This window comes from Lichenostomus cassidix, chromosome 2, assembly GCF_008360975.1.
Source record: "Lichenostomus cassidix isolate B80296 chromosome 2, HeHo_3.0, whole genome shotgun sequence".
Taxonomy (NCBI): domain Eukaryota; kingdom Metazoa; phylum Chordata; class Aves; order Passeriformes; family Meliphagidae; genus Lichenostomus; species Lichenostomus cassidix.
This window is the reverse complement of record NC_139482.1, coordinates 87,057,906-87,072,482: the sequence shown is the minus strand read 5'-3', so window position 1 is coordinate 87,072,482 and position 14,577 is coordinate 87,057,906. Positions and strand designations below refer to the sequence as shown.

Below are 14,577 nucleotides of genomic sequence, written 5' to 3'. Positions count from 1 at the left end.
CCCCTCTGGCCCTGGCCGGGGTACTCTGCACTGCCCACACTGCACCCAGGGCCGGGAGAGCCGTCTCGGCGTCAGGAGGGACTATTAACACACCAAGTGCAAGGTGCGAGAAGAGGCATCGAGGAAAACCCGAGCATGGAACTGGAAAATTTTAGGGGTGAGAGATTTCCATTTAGTATTTCAAGCAGCATGCCTCAATAGGAGGGTATGTGAGCAGAGGCACAATTCCTACTGCGAGCCCCAAAGCGATCTCTTGGTGCTTCGGGAAATCTCTTCCTTACGGGAAACGCCTCCCTGTGCCGCCCCGGTGCCCGGCTCAGCACGGCCGGACTGGCCCGGCGCAGCTCGGGCAGGCGGGGCGGGACGCGGGCGGGGCAGCACGGCCGGGCCGGGCCGGGCCGAGCCGAGCAGGCCCAGAGGAGTGCCCGGGGAGACTCCGCTGCCGTGGGAGCCGCACTGCTCCCCGTGCCGGGCTCTCCCTGCCAGGCTCCCCGTGCTGGGCTCTCCTTGCCGGGCTCTCCCTGCCGGCATGGCCGCGGAGCCGCTGTCCTTCCGCGCCTTCTGCGCCGCCCGCCCCGCCGGGTGCGAGTACGGCTACGGGCACGGAGAGGGGCTCAGCGCGCTGCGGGACCGCGAGTTCTCCCGGCTGCGAGGTACCGCGGGCAGCCCCGGGGGCGGGCAGGGCTGCGGGGGCGGGCCGGGGGCGGGGGAGGCCCGGGCCATTCCCAGCTCCATTCGTCCTCGGGCGGGAAGTCTCTGGTACGAAGGAGCGGCGGCAGGGGCGGGGATAGAGACAGGGACGCTGGCGGAAGGCTCTGGGCTGAGCTCGCCGTGGTTTTTCGTGCGGCACCGTGAGGGACGGGAGGCAGCTCTCCCTCTCCTCCTCCTCCTCCCTCTTCTCTCTTTCCTCTCTCTCCTCGTCCCTCCGGCAGAAATGCCTCAGAGGTGCCATGGATTCAGTAACAGGATTTCGATATGGATATTAAGAGGCGGGGTGGGAGGGGAAGGAGAGACATTGAAATAGTAAAGCAGTCCATTTCTAGTGAAAACTTGAAGATAGATAGGTGTTTCTGAGCTACTTTCGCAGGTTATTATATAGGTGTTCCCATCCCCCAGCGTTAACCATCCTTGTCCATACTACTTCAAATCTAATCGTGATGGTTATATGACAATAATTTGTCTCATTTAAAGAAGTATCAATGCCCGTGATATTGTCATTTCAGAATGCTTAGGGCAAAAAGCCCTCTCCAGGTAGAGAGCGGAGTAAATAGCATCAGTTTGAATACCCTAAAACTGTTACTTAGGCTGCTCTTTCTCTTGAGGGTTTTGTTACTGCTCTTTATTATTTTTTTTAATTCTCTGAATTTTGGTGATACAAGAGCAGGCTCTCTCACACACAGGTGTTTAATTTGAATGGAGTTATACTTTGCCTCTAGAGGAATGTGAAAAAAACTTAAGCAGCACTTTGAAGAGCTGTAAGACTCAGTAAGCCAATGTCACAGTCTGATATTAGACACCACGGTTGCATCAGTGAAAGTTTGGACACAAGAAGTTGCTCGTCTGAAATTCAGGCTTAAATTCTGAAAAGTGGCTGTTTTGTAACTGAAACATTGCTTAAGTCTTTAAGCAGATGAGTTTTCAAAACTGCCAAGAATCAAGCTCATTTCTCAGCGGCTCCCCAGTTTTGAAATAAAGTGTATCTGCCAATGAATGATGTCTGGTGGATTAGTGTGGTTCCTAGAGGGAGGTTACTGCAAAGGCAGAGCATTAGGCTTTTCTTCCATTTGAAAATGTTTGGCTAATGTAGTCTACTACTAAAATGAGATGTAGAAAATGTAGAATATTTCCAGAAAAAGATAAAAAATACAGGGTATACAATAGAATCTTCAATAATACTAGCTAATTGAAATCGCGTAATCATCTGTGGTAAGGTGATCTATGGTGCAAATTCCTTCTCCCGTTCGTTTTCCCCTTTGGAATTTTAACATGTTACCCAATTCGTAAATTGTCCATTCGTCTTGAAAGTTTGTCATCTCTGTGAGGAAACTCAGCGTCCCTTAACTAATTGCTGTACATGCCCATGGTGTCCTGTCTGGGACTCTTTGTCTTAAAAACAGTGACATCTCCTCTGGTCAAGAACTTTGCCTTCAAGTGATACCAACAGTGCCAAATAAAAGGTGCTCAGGGACGGATTCCTAGGCCAAATGTCCCCTGCCTAACATGTCTCTTTGTCTCAGAGCTGGCTAACTGGACCTAGTCCAGGACAGATTTCCAGGAACTGGCTGATAATGGAGCAGTGTGGACGAGAAGCACACTGCTTTTATTTCTTGGCCTCCTTTTATTTAGCCATGTATCTCCACTTGCTGAAGGTCCCAACACACTGATGTTGATGTAATAAAAAGTCTTTTAAAACTCTCAGTGTTGTTGCCTTGTGGAAAGAAGGCAAAGAAAAGGTGGCTAATGTACAGGTTGGTGGCAACAATAGGAAATAAAGGTACCTTCTCCAAGGGGCTTAAAAAAATTAGCATTTAGCTGCTCAAGCATTTTCTGTGGCCTGCCAGAACATGCAGGTTGCAGGATGAGGTAGAAGTTTTACATCTCTGGTGGCCTTGGATCACCTCTCTATGTGAGTCCTAATCATACAAACAGTGATTCACTATAGGAGCTTGCACCTGTTAATATTTGCTGTGTGTCTCCCTCCTGCACAAAGCTGCTGCAGTTTTATCCCTTCTAGTAAAGAGCAGTCTTAACTAGTTCCACTGGACAAAAGAGAACGAGTGCCATTTTAGGGAATTAACACTAATCATAGAATCGTAGAATGGTTTGGGTTGGAAGGGATCTTAAACATCATCTAGTTCCAGTCCACGTGCTGTGAACAGGGACACTTTCCACTAGACCAGGTCACTCAAAGGCCCATCCAGCCCCATCCAAGGATGGGGAGTCCAAAACCTCTCTAGGCAAATTCCAAATACCTAATCTAAACCTAACCTCTCTCAGTTTGAAGCCATTACCCCTTGTCCTGTCAGTACATGCAAACTCTCCTGTAACCTGTTTAGGTACTGGAAGGTGCTACAAAGTCTCCCTAGAGCCTTCTCTTCCTCAGGCTGAACAGCCCCAAGTCTCTTAGCCTGTGCCCTGTTTATTTGGGGCATGCCTTAAACATCTTTCCATCACTGAAGCTGGTTAAAAATCCAGATTTTGCTGCTCAGTTTTTATGTGAACAGAATTTTTGGAGTCCCTGTCTAGATACCCCCGGATTAAGCCTAATGTTTGGTTTTGCAAGTGTCATTTTTTTGTGAACATCATGTAGCAATAATTATAGCATATCAATGTATTCACTTCTTCCTGATTACTAATATTTTGTGGCATCCACTCAGGACATCTCGTACAAATAATGTTTCCTGGGGAGAGCAGAAATCTTTTGTGTGTTACAGACCTTTGCTTACATGGTGCTGGTGCTTCTGTGGTAGTTTTAGTGTGAGTAGTTGCACAGGTGCATGTTGAGCAGAAGGTGCAACAGATGTCTGGAGGGAGCACCAGCTACCAGGCATGCTGTGAAGCCAGGCTTTTTCAAAGGTGGTCCACCTGTGGCTGTATCAAAGTCTTGGGGAGTTTCACTCAGCTCCATCAGAAGGAAAGTAATGTTCATATTCAGTGTGTTGGGGATTTCCCCTTCAGGTTCTGTGAAGAGATAAAAAGAACTACTTTACTTTCTTAAATCAGCAGGGGTCTGCCTGTTTTGGCAGAGAAGCCTTAAATTTTCCCTTCTAAGCCAAAGTTTATCTTCGCTTCTGTAATTCAAAGACTGTTAGCTGATGACTAGAGCAGCCCTTTCTAAAAATATATATGGAGTGTGTGAAACAGATAGCTGTTTCACAGTCAGCAACGTATGTGCAATATGTGACCTTGACTTTAATCTTGTGAGCAGTGTAGCCTTATCTGCTGTGTAGGATTTTAAATTGTGCTTTAGAAATGGATAAAGAAATCAGCAGGAGTTTGTAGGTTCTGTTGTTAAGTAATGGGGATGAATATGCTTCTGTGATGTTTATCATAGCAAGGAAAATATCAGCTTCAGTTTGTATCATGGCTTTAAAAAAGCTGACATGTGATTTGGATGCAGCATTTAATCACAAGATACCCTTTCCATTTTAGGTTGTGTGGCAGTATTCTTCTCTAATATAGCTGTGGTAGTTTAGTGGGAACTTTCCAAGAGCAGTAAGCAATGGGTACACATCCCACAAATAAATATCAGCATGAATTAGCAATCAGGTCTTCTTTCAGGGCTACTGACTATTTGAAGGTAGTCTTTAGCTGAGGTGAGTTGGACTGTCACCTTTAATGTCAAATCAGTCACTGTCCTGTACTTCAACAACATCACATCTTGCCTTAGTAGTATGAACATTTGTGATATGTGGGATTACATGCAACTAACAGTAATAATGCAATTTGCCTCTTAAACAAAAAGGAAAGGCAGACTAAGCTTTGAGTAACAGAATTGGCCTTTGTTTCTTTTAAAGTCAGATGATGTCCCATGAACTGGGTCACCTGTATGAGGGCTTATTTGTATTGTTCAGTTAAGGAATAGCTGGGTGTTGGATCTGACCTTACACAAAAATAAGTCTTTGTTACTCATACTGCTGGCAATTAGTTGTGTGGTGACTTTCCCTGTAAGTAGGAGAATGTGAAAAGCAGATCTTTTCTGTGTGTGCTGCAGTTAAATCCTCAGTGGCTCGGTTAGCGAAGTTCACGTCTGTCTCTGACCACAGAAAAACCTATCTGTTTTGTCACCTTGGGGGTAATCTAGTTTTTTGGCTGAACTTCAGAAGTAAGAAATACATTCTGGTGTGTCACCTCAGAGTACTTTTGTTGATAGGTAGCTGATGCTCACATTTCATGAAACTTGTGGAGATGAGTGGACTGTGAGCCTGAAGAGTCACGCTTACCTCTTGATTGCAAATGTGGGCATGACCTCAGATTCTCTACTGCTTTACCAGTTTGCTTCTTGCCTTGTCAAACCAGAAATGTTATCAATCTTGTGCCTGAGGGTTTTTTCTTACTTTGAAAAAAAAAAAAAGGGAATAATTTTTGTACCCTAAAATAATGATGTTTTTTGTTACATTTTTGTTTGTTTGGTTGTTTTTTGTTCTTTTGGTTCTTTTTTTTGGGGGGGGGCAGGCAGGGGTTGTTTGTTTATTTGTTTTGGTTTTTTAATAAGACCATTCTGGTTCATCTGGTAGCTATCTTCTATTTGTTTTATGCTTCTTAATTATTAATAATTTTTATCTGTGGATGATTTAATCTCCATTTGCTTTTTCTTGAAGACTTAAGTGGCTGAATTTTCAGCAAAACTTTATAGTTAGGTGCTTTGAGCAGTATTGATCTCTGACCATATTTGCAGTATGCATGTCTTATCATGTTCTTTAAAAAACAGTCTGATGGTGAGGGATAAGTTTATTTTAATTCATTTTTGTCCAAAGTCTATGCTAAACTGCAAACAAGGCATGTGCCATTTTATGGTCATATGCAATGCTTACTGTGAATTCCCTGGAGCACACCCACCCATTGCTGGCCAGAGTTGAGACAGCATCTCCTGGAAAGGACAAATGATTTCTCCCACATGCAGAGCCTGGCATATGTTAATGTTAATCCAGTGCTTGCCTCTCCTACACAAAGGCAGCAAAAGCAATGTGTAGGGGAAGGATGAGGCTGCTTTTTGTTTTCTCAGTGGAAGATTCTTTGTAGCCTAGAAGAGCTGCTAATTTTGCTGGAGAATAAGTCTTACTGAGTTACCTTATCTCTAGCTCATCGTGAACAGAAGAAAAATCTTCTAAACATTTCCATTTGGTGTTTAAAACTAAAAACTCGTCTTCCTACCACTGTCCAAGCTTTTTCAATCTCTCATCAGTGGCTGTGAGGTCTCTGGTAACCTGCTCCTGTTCTCTGTAGCCTCTCCACCAGAATGTGATATAATTTTGTGAAACACCTATTTATTTTTATTTGGAGGGGAAAATAAAGCAAAAGAAATTATCTTTATTGAAGGGAGATGCTGTTGGACAGTCTGAAATTCTAGAAGATATATGGGAAAATGGGTTTAGTGGGTAGAGAAGGTATTGTAAAAAGAAGCTGTAGCATGGGAAGTGTGAGTGTACAACTAATGCCAGTTGTTTTGTAAAAATAAAATATACATATGCTCATGTAAAGCCTTAATGCTTCTATTGATTTCAAGCCAGCAGCAGTTATCTAAATAAGCTTTTATCTAAAAAAACTGATATCAAAGAGGAAGCATGTGTTGAACATAAAGTATATTTAGTCCCAAATGTGTATTTAGTCCCAAACAGTAGCTGTGTGTTAGTTTCAGATGTTTTTCTCTGCTTACACAGACCTAACAGGTACTGTTAAGGACTTCCTTACTTTGCATTTCAGGGTTCAGAAGATCTCCTGCTCTGTGCAGGGCTGATCTTTCAATTGCTGTTCATGATGGACCTAGCTCTGTTTGAAGGGCAGTCAGTGGTATTTCCATTGTAATATTTCAGCACGGAAAACAGTTTTAGTTACTTTGAAATTTAGTCAGGGGAAAGAAAAGAAATGTGGAGCAGGAAAGCAAAGTCCCAAACCCTATAAACCTGATACAGCTGACATGAACTTAAAATATTCAGTGGTATTTTAGAATTAAGTAGTCAGTCAGTTGGGACTAGATTCTTTACAAGAAGAAATAATCATATATAGACGTTAGATTTTTTAAATCAATATGTAGATGTAAAAAAATATTAGATTTGGGAAGATAATTTATGGAACTCCACAGATGCTGCAGGGTATCAGCCACCCATTTTTTAAAAAATGGCACTTTTAATTAAAAGATACATTATCTCTAAAATTAATGCCTGTGAAAGATGTATATTAGTATTTGAAAGTATTGAAGCAGGCAGATGTTCTACTTAGAAGAGCACAAGATGCTTTTTATCTCTTACTCAAAAATTGGAAATGCACAAAAATTTTTTTCCTACAAAATACCACGTCAGTGGTACTTTATTCCTTCTGTTGCCTTTGTGTCCTCTTAGATTGTCCTGTTTTTCCTCTTGGGTTGTTGCTATATGTGAGATGTGTATTGATTTCTTCCCAACCTATTTCTGTATGTTTCTGTGTGATATATCGATTTTTTTTAGTATTAAATATAAGATTATTAATTAACAAGTGTATGTAAGTTTCCTGCAGAAGCAATCCACTTCTGGTGTTCCTGCACTTATACTGGAATTTTCTCTGCCAAATGAGAACCTGGAACTTGATGCCCTTGAAATTTCCATTAGATGTTAGGTAGGAATTCCCATTTCTGTGCTACTTGTCAGCATTCAAGGATGCTCTTGTGAAAGGACAGACAGAGAGGTGAGAGATCAGTTTTTGTTGATCAACTTGATTCATTGCATGCTTGCTCTCAGAGAGAGGCTGCAGAGGCATTGCTTGGATGTGAAAAGCCTGTCATTGAATTCAGGAAGGCCATACTGCAGAACACTGGAATAGTAAAAAGATCTGATATGAGAGGTTGATAAATGTGTGGACAGCACAATATGTTTGGAGAACAGGAGGCCAGTAGGATGCTGAACTAGGAGATGATATTTAGGAGGTAGGATGAGGTTCCAGATGTCTCAGGCTTTTTATAATATGTTGTTCTTGGACCAGGCCATCAAAGCAGATGTTTTCGTTTGTGCGACACTAAAGTACTGGCAAAGTGGGCTTTCGATTCTTTTTTTGGCTTCCCTGAACTTAAAAAGGGGCCTAAAAAAATAATATTCTTGTTAAGAATACGTCAGCTTGGGCTTGATATAATTTTTTTCTCTTTCTATGTTAATAATTGTGTTAGTGGTACTATGTCTGCATATTGAGAACCACTGACTGATTCCTGTCACATTTGGTAGAAAGAAATGTACTTTGTGGAGGCTTTAGGAAAAGGGTGGTGTCAAGACTGAAGGTGTGGGACATGGATGTCAGAGTCACGGAGAAACAGGTATAGTAGGGCAGGGAGGCATAAAGCCAGGCTACAAAGCATTAAAAAGTCAGACTTAATTAGTTTAGTTGCAAATGACTCAAGTTGTTAGGCTCCTGGCCAAAGTATTTGTGTCAACCCAGATAGATCCTGTGCCTTGGTGCTCTTTGCCCCTTGACCTTCTGCACTGCTGTAGAGAAGCAGTGGTCTGTGAGATGCCTGTGGTGGGCATGTGACCCCAGCTGTTGTGAGAGTGGCATGCAGGAAAGTGTCAAGTCACTGTTTTTTCCCCAGTATGTGCAGTACATGTGTTAAATTGGAAGGCAAGACTTCAGAAGAGAAATCTTTCTCTCCACAGTATTTTATTTCCCCCTTCTTGCTTTCAGCATTGTCCTGACTCACTCCTGGTAGCAGCCAGGGGATTATGGCTTTCACAGAAGTAAAAAACAGATGATGTTTCTGTGTTCATTCAGATTAGTCCCTGGAGCACCAGAATCTAAAATGCTTTTAAAAGAAAACTAAGAACATGATTGGACAGGGGTTTTGTCACTTACAGTCTTTCTAAAAGAGAGAGTTGTGATCACAAGGATGTGATATTTTGGTGACATCGTTAGCTGTGAAGGATGATTACACAACTAAGCTTACTTCTTCTGGCAATATGCAGAATAATGTTCTAAATTAAAATCTGGAAAGATGACAGGAAGCTTATTTGAAGAAATATGCATTAATTAAATTAATGGGGTGTGAATTAATTTCATTAATGCACAATTAAACACCGAATATCACTGTTTGTACCCCTTTGCAAACTTATGAACAGGTCAGGTGAAGTTACACAGTCATCAGAAATTTTCTCCTGTAATTTATTCCAGAGGAAGAAATTGAAGCCCAGGATTTTCCACATTTTTATGTTCATGCCACACAGCACATTAAAGATGTCATAATTCAGTAAATTGGAACTGATGGTATCAGTAATGGATTCCAGCATATGTTGCCTTTCTTTAAAAAAAAGGACTTTGTATTGCTGTTGAGTCAAATACACTGTTCATCTGCTGTGTAGATGCATTTCCTAAGGAAGTTATTGAGAAGTGTAGCCTATTAAATGTGTCTCAGAGTTGCATTTTTATTATTTGTATTCCTGCCTATAATTTCTTTTAATGTTAAACAGTTAGAATTGTCAAAAACCAAAATATTACTTGGCTGCTCTGGCAGTATGGAACTTTCTTTAAATCTGTCATCGTCTTTGATTCATCACACACTAGTAAAACATTCATTACATATTTAATCAATTTAGGAGTGTGTAAGCCCAGTGAGCAGAGTGGCATTTCTTTTCTTAATGCCTTGTCCAATCTCAGTTGTGATGGACAATTTGCTTTGATAATGCACCTTGCCTTCTCATGAGACTGGATAAAAAAAGATAAATGAAAGTGGTTACCTAGCAAGAACTCCCTGCCTAGTGAACTGAATGGCCAAAATTAAAGACTACATGAAAAAGAAGCTTTTGCCATCTGCAGACATGCTACTTTCTTCTCCCCACACACATAAACTTGCTAGTATTGCTTAGCTGGGAGGCTGACCAAACTAATGCTCTGACAAAACTGCATGTAGGTTGTTGCACTCTGTTGTTGGTCATAGAGTTTGTGGTCACAACAAATAAAACATTTGATTAATGAGTAAATTCCCATAAGAATGCGAATTTTTCAGAAGGAACGTATTTTTGTCAAGTGTTGTAATGGGCTGCCCAGGGAGGTGGTGGAGTCACCTCCTTGAACCCTGGAGGTGTTCAAGAAACAGCTGGATATGGCATTCAGAGCTGTGGTTTAGTTAACAAAGTAGTGATTGGTCACAGGTTGGAGTTGATGACTTTGGAGGTCATTTCCAACCTTAAAGATTCTATGGTTCTGTAATATCATGGAAGGTTGTTATGAAGTGTAGCAATGTAATAAAGTTCCTCTTCTTACCACCTTAGTGTGGATGTTTTGTGACAGGTACAACACTGCCAAGACAGCCTAATATCTCAAATATGGGATGACTGTTTGCCCTTCTAAAAAGGACATAATTTAATATTACTCTAAGTGCATGAAAATATGTGCTATTTAAATTCATTAGAAGTGACTTGGAAGACTTGGAGTACATAAGAAATAAACTAAAAACCATGTAAGCTATCATTTGGGTAGCAAGGGACATTAAAATGCAAAAATAGCCTTTAAGGGATGGCTCAAGAGGTGTACTTTTAAGACAGACTAAGAAAATAAGAGTGTGACACCTCTGAACTGCACTGCAGCTCCTTTTTTCTGGGGACAGAACAGCCCATGTGACTGGGACCTACAAGCTCCTTTCCATTTAGTTGTTTACAGCTGTTTCTTCTTTGACTGAGGTGCATGTCCCTGACAGATTTTTTTCTGGTAATGAAATTAAACCCTTTTTTTACAAGTTGTTAGCTGTTTAGTTAATGTTTGATTTGTGAATTGTCTTAGTGTGACTCCAAACTCACCAAGAGCAGAAATACAGAAGGGAGAAAATGATGACAGTTGTAAAGGGACAATCACTTTCCGTGTATATTAAATATCCCCAAAGGCATCTTAAATTGCACAGCTGGAGTCTTAGTGAGAATCAGTCTTCTTTCCTGCCTTGGAAGTTGTCTTTGATATAGGTCTTGTTGAAACCACGGTTGTAAATCCGGGGGTTTTTTGGTAAATGAGTTGTGGATTTCAGTGAAACTATTCAAAATTCATGCTCAGGTAAAACTCTCTAAACTGGAATTTGATTAAAAAGTCAGAGCGCTAGCAGCTTTATCTGCTCTTTGTCCTTCAGGGTCAGTTCCAGAGTAATAGGTTAACTTCTCTAATGATCAGAAAATTAATTATTTGTTTTTCTTCTGCAGAAAGAGTAAAGGTTCTGATTTTGGGTTACATGGAAATGTAGCTTTTCATCAATTAGAATAGCAGCTATTGATGCACTCACACATAGCTAATGGCTCTACAGCACTGGGGAGATTACCATGCATTGAAGTGGTCCTTCTATGAACAGAACAGTGCAACTATAACTACAATACAAAGGAAATCTATTCCTTGGGAAGCACTTTTTTTTTCATTTCAAATACTAACAACTTAGGATTTGTTGCTGTTAAATATTTTCATGATCAAGAGTTCAAGTCGCTTCAGTTACATTCCTTAAAACCTCTGTAAAAACACTGAGCTGAAGGAATAGGTAGAGTATGAAGAACGGGGAATGAGGCAGATGCCTTGGTCAAAAAATAAGCTTTTTAGATATTCATTTTTCCTCTCACAAAGACTTCAGTGGTAACTTCCATAGCTTATGGTAAAGTTGAGTTTTTAACTTTCCATCTGCTTTTTCTGTAGAGGTCTAAGTGTATTTGTTGGGAAAAGAGAATTTAAATTGGTCTTTAGTCATAAACTATGGCTTGGAAAGAAACCAAACTTCTGTGAATGAGTAAGAAAGTAATGGTGAGACTGCTAGGAGCTGCCTTATGTTTAGGCTTGGTGAAGCTCATCTGCAAAGTGCAGAAAGCATCACTGCACCACAGGGCTGTGGAACCAGGGCAGCCTTCTAATGAGCACTGCCATGGCCTCAGCTTCTACTGATCCATTGGAAGAGATTGGAGGACAGGAGACAAACTCTTCATGTGGCACTACAGGAAGCCTCCTTGAGATGAAGGCTGTGTAAAAACAAATCCTCCCTCCACCACCTGTTTTTCAGCATTAACTTGCTCAAAGAGTGAGGCTACTCCAGTGAAATGCTGTCTAGGGATTTAAGCCATGTACTTCTCTGTCTTGCAACTCACCCTTTTGGTTGGCCTTAGAAGCCTGTAATAGTATGAGGCTGAGTACTTCATGAATGATGGAAAAAGTATAAATTCTAGTGAGTTACATCAGTACTTTAATTTACTGAGTTTCCTTTCTATCTGGTGTTTTTCAAGGTTTGGGAGAATTCTTCCCCACTCAGCCCCCTGGTGCCAAATTTAACACCACCTGCTTTTGTTGGAATATTTATATCCTGATTAGCAATAATGAAAGGCAAATCAAGCTTTTTAGCTCATGGATGTTAAAGCTACCCATTAAAAAAAATTATGAAAACCTCTTTTCCTTTGGATGTGTTGGTTGTTGTGGAGTTCACAGTGTGTAATGCTTGTTTGAAGGCATTCAGTTGATTCTCCAGGCTTTGCATCACTGAGCGTGACTGCTCCTTAGAGATTAAAGAGCTGTTACCATCAGAACTTTAATCAGTTTTTCTTTCATTTCTACAAGTACAGAGAGGGATGGGTGTACTTGTAAAGTGTCACGAGGATTACACTGCAATGCTTTCTGGATAAACTTCAGTGCAACTGAACTGGGAGAAACAGTACCAAATAATCTCATGACAGCTGTCGTGTTTCCAAAAGTGTCTGATCAGATCTTCAAATCTGAATGCTCGATACCTTGTGGGTACATTCAGCCTCTAGTATCCATCACGTCTGTTTTCATGCATTCTAGCTGTAGAAATGTGATTATGTACTAAACTAATCAAATAGCTGTTAATTTACAGTGATCTCCTCAATTTTACATGTGAAATGATTTATAGTGAGTGGGTATTTGGAAACTTGGGGGAAAACCTTTCTTTATCTATTTCCCACTTCTTCAAATGCTTCCTAAACTTTATGTTTAGAGAATGTATTGTGTCTTTAAAAATTATTTTGACTGTTACATGGGTTGTCTTGAAACAGCATGAGAATTTCTCAAATGAATAAAATTGACATTTACAATATAATTATGCAAATGTTCCAGGTGTGAGGGGTGAAGCATGGAAGGGATTCTCTTGGATTTTTTTCCTTTAGGACAAGAGATTCTGTGTGTGGTGTTAGCTTGACTGGTTGGTTTGTTTTATATCTAGCTATGTGAGTTGTGGTCTTTCTAATCACTCTATATCTCCGTTTTTTGTTGTTTGTTTGGTTTATTCATTTGTTGGGGGTTCTTTTTTTGTTTTGGGTTTTGGTTGGTTGGGTTTTTTTTTTTGTTTGGTTGCTTCTTTGTTTTGGTTTTGGTTTGTTTTGCTTTTTACTATAGATTGAATTTCCCCTTAGTTGTGGAACAGAAATAGCTGAGTCCAGAGGAGAAACTTTACTGTTTAGGCTCTTAATTCAAATGAGTTGTAGCTAGTGGTGCATATGTTGAATCTACTTCACTGCACTGTGTATTCCATGTGGAATGACTCAGAAGAAAACAGCAGTCTAGTCTAACATATATAGTCTCTGGATATATGTTGGCTGGGGTTCCTGGCTTGCAGACAGCAATATATGGGAAAAAATGAAACAGTAGAGAAAAAAAATTATATAAGGAAGAATCTATTCCTTTCAAAACAGATTGTTTCTTATTGTCTTTCCACTGAGCAGTCATTACAATGGGTATACATACAAATGTAAACATAAAAAAATAAAAATGAATGGGTATCTTTCTATAAATCTGTGAATTTTACTATCACTGTGGTGAGAACACAAAGCATCATCTTTCATAGCAGAAGGAAAACCATTGCAAATTGGAAGGGGAGTAGGGGGAAAAAGAGCATAGGCATAGGAAACATTTGCCCTTAATACCTCTCTTCTTGTCCCTCAGTCAGCAGAAATGGGAGAAGCCCATATTTTGCTCTGTAGAAAAAAAATAGTCTGTGTACACTGTGCAATAACTGGTCTCACAAGGTTCACTTTATCCCAATTTTCTGTGGAGGCAAAGTACCAGATATTTGGTGTCTCTACAAAATATTGAGGAATGCTTGCCTCCCATCTGGAAACAAACTTCCTCAACGCAGTTATCTCACATGAAACCAGCATTCTGTGCAGCTAATTGCCTGGGCTCATTCTGGGTTTACTATAGGGGAGCCATTAATTTTGTCATGGTGGTGATTCATGACATACTAGGGATCATTTGCATTTCAGTGTTAACGGCTCAAGTTTGGAGAGGAGTTTTTGGAGGTAAATAGATCTGGAATGAAACATGTAGAACCAATTGTTGTATGCACTGAGATGCATTCTTTGAGTTATTGTTTCAGGGTATTTTGACCCATATTTTTTTTTCCATTAGTTGTTTAAATTTTTAATACTCTGATTTAAAATGTGGTAAGCAGATTGAGATATCTGACTCACCAGATTTACAGGAGTTGTGATCTTGCAATTCTTTGAAAATTGGATCCTTCTTGAGGTAACTGTAACTAAGGACACAAATGAGGGCATGATAACATACTGATTTTAAAATTTAAATTTTTATTTAACCAGTCTGATTTTTTTGTTGTTTTGCTTAGAGGTATAATCCTTTCCCTTGCATTTTCCAAAGCCTTTAGCTGTACTTTGGCCATTCTTTGCTCCACTAGGTACCTTCACTGACTAATTTTGATATGTGTAGGTATGTTTTTCATTTTTACATCTTCTGGGTGATTTTTTTGGGGAAAAATGTTCATGCAGTTTTGCTAAAAGTAAACAGGAATTACAAGTCAATGTCATCTTAATGATAAATAAGTAGCTTTAAAATGCAAGTGATGGGAACCAAATGTGCCATTGTTGCCTTAAACAAACTTGGTTTGGGAGAATATGGTGATAAAATGTCCACAAGCAC

At 40.3% G+C, this 14,577-nt stretch overlaps 1 protein-coding gene across 1 annotated transcript in view; it reads left to right on the top strand.

Annotated features, from left to right (window-relative positions):
* Window positions 1-349: 349 nt before the first annotated feature.
* Window positions 350-14,577, top strand: part of MOCOS (molybdenum cofactor sulfurase) — a 208,837-nt gene continuing 194,609 nt past the window's right edge. Inside the window, exon 1 of the mRNA XM_085052270.1 lies at window positions 350-653. Coding sequence (XP_084908396.1) covers window positions 530-653 — 124 coding nt within the window. The 5' untranslated portion in view covers window positions 350-529. The remainder of the gene's footprint in view (window positions 654-14,577) is intronic.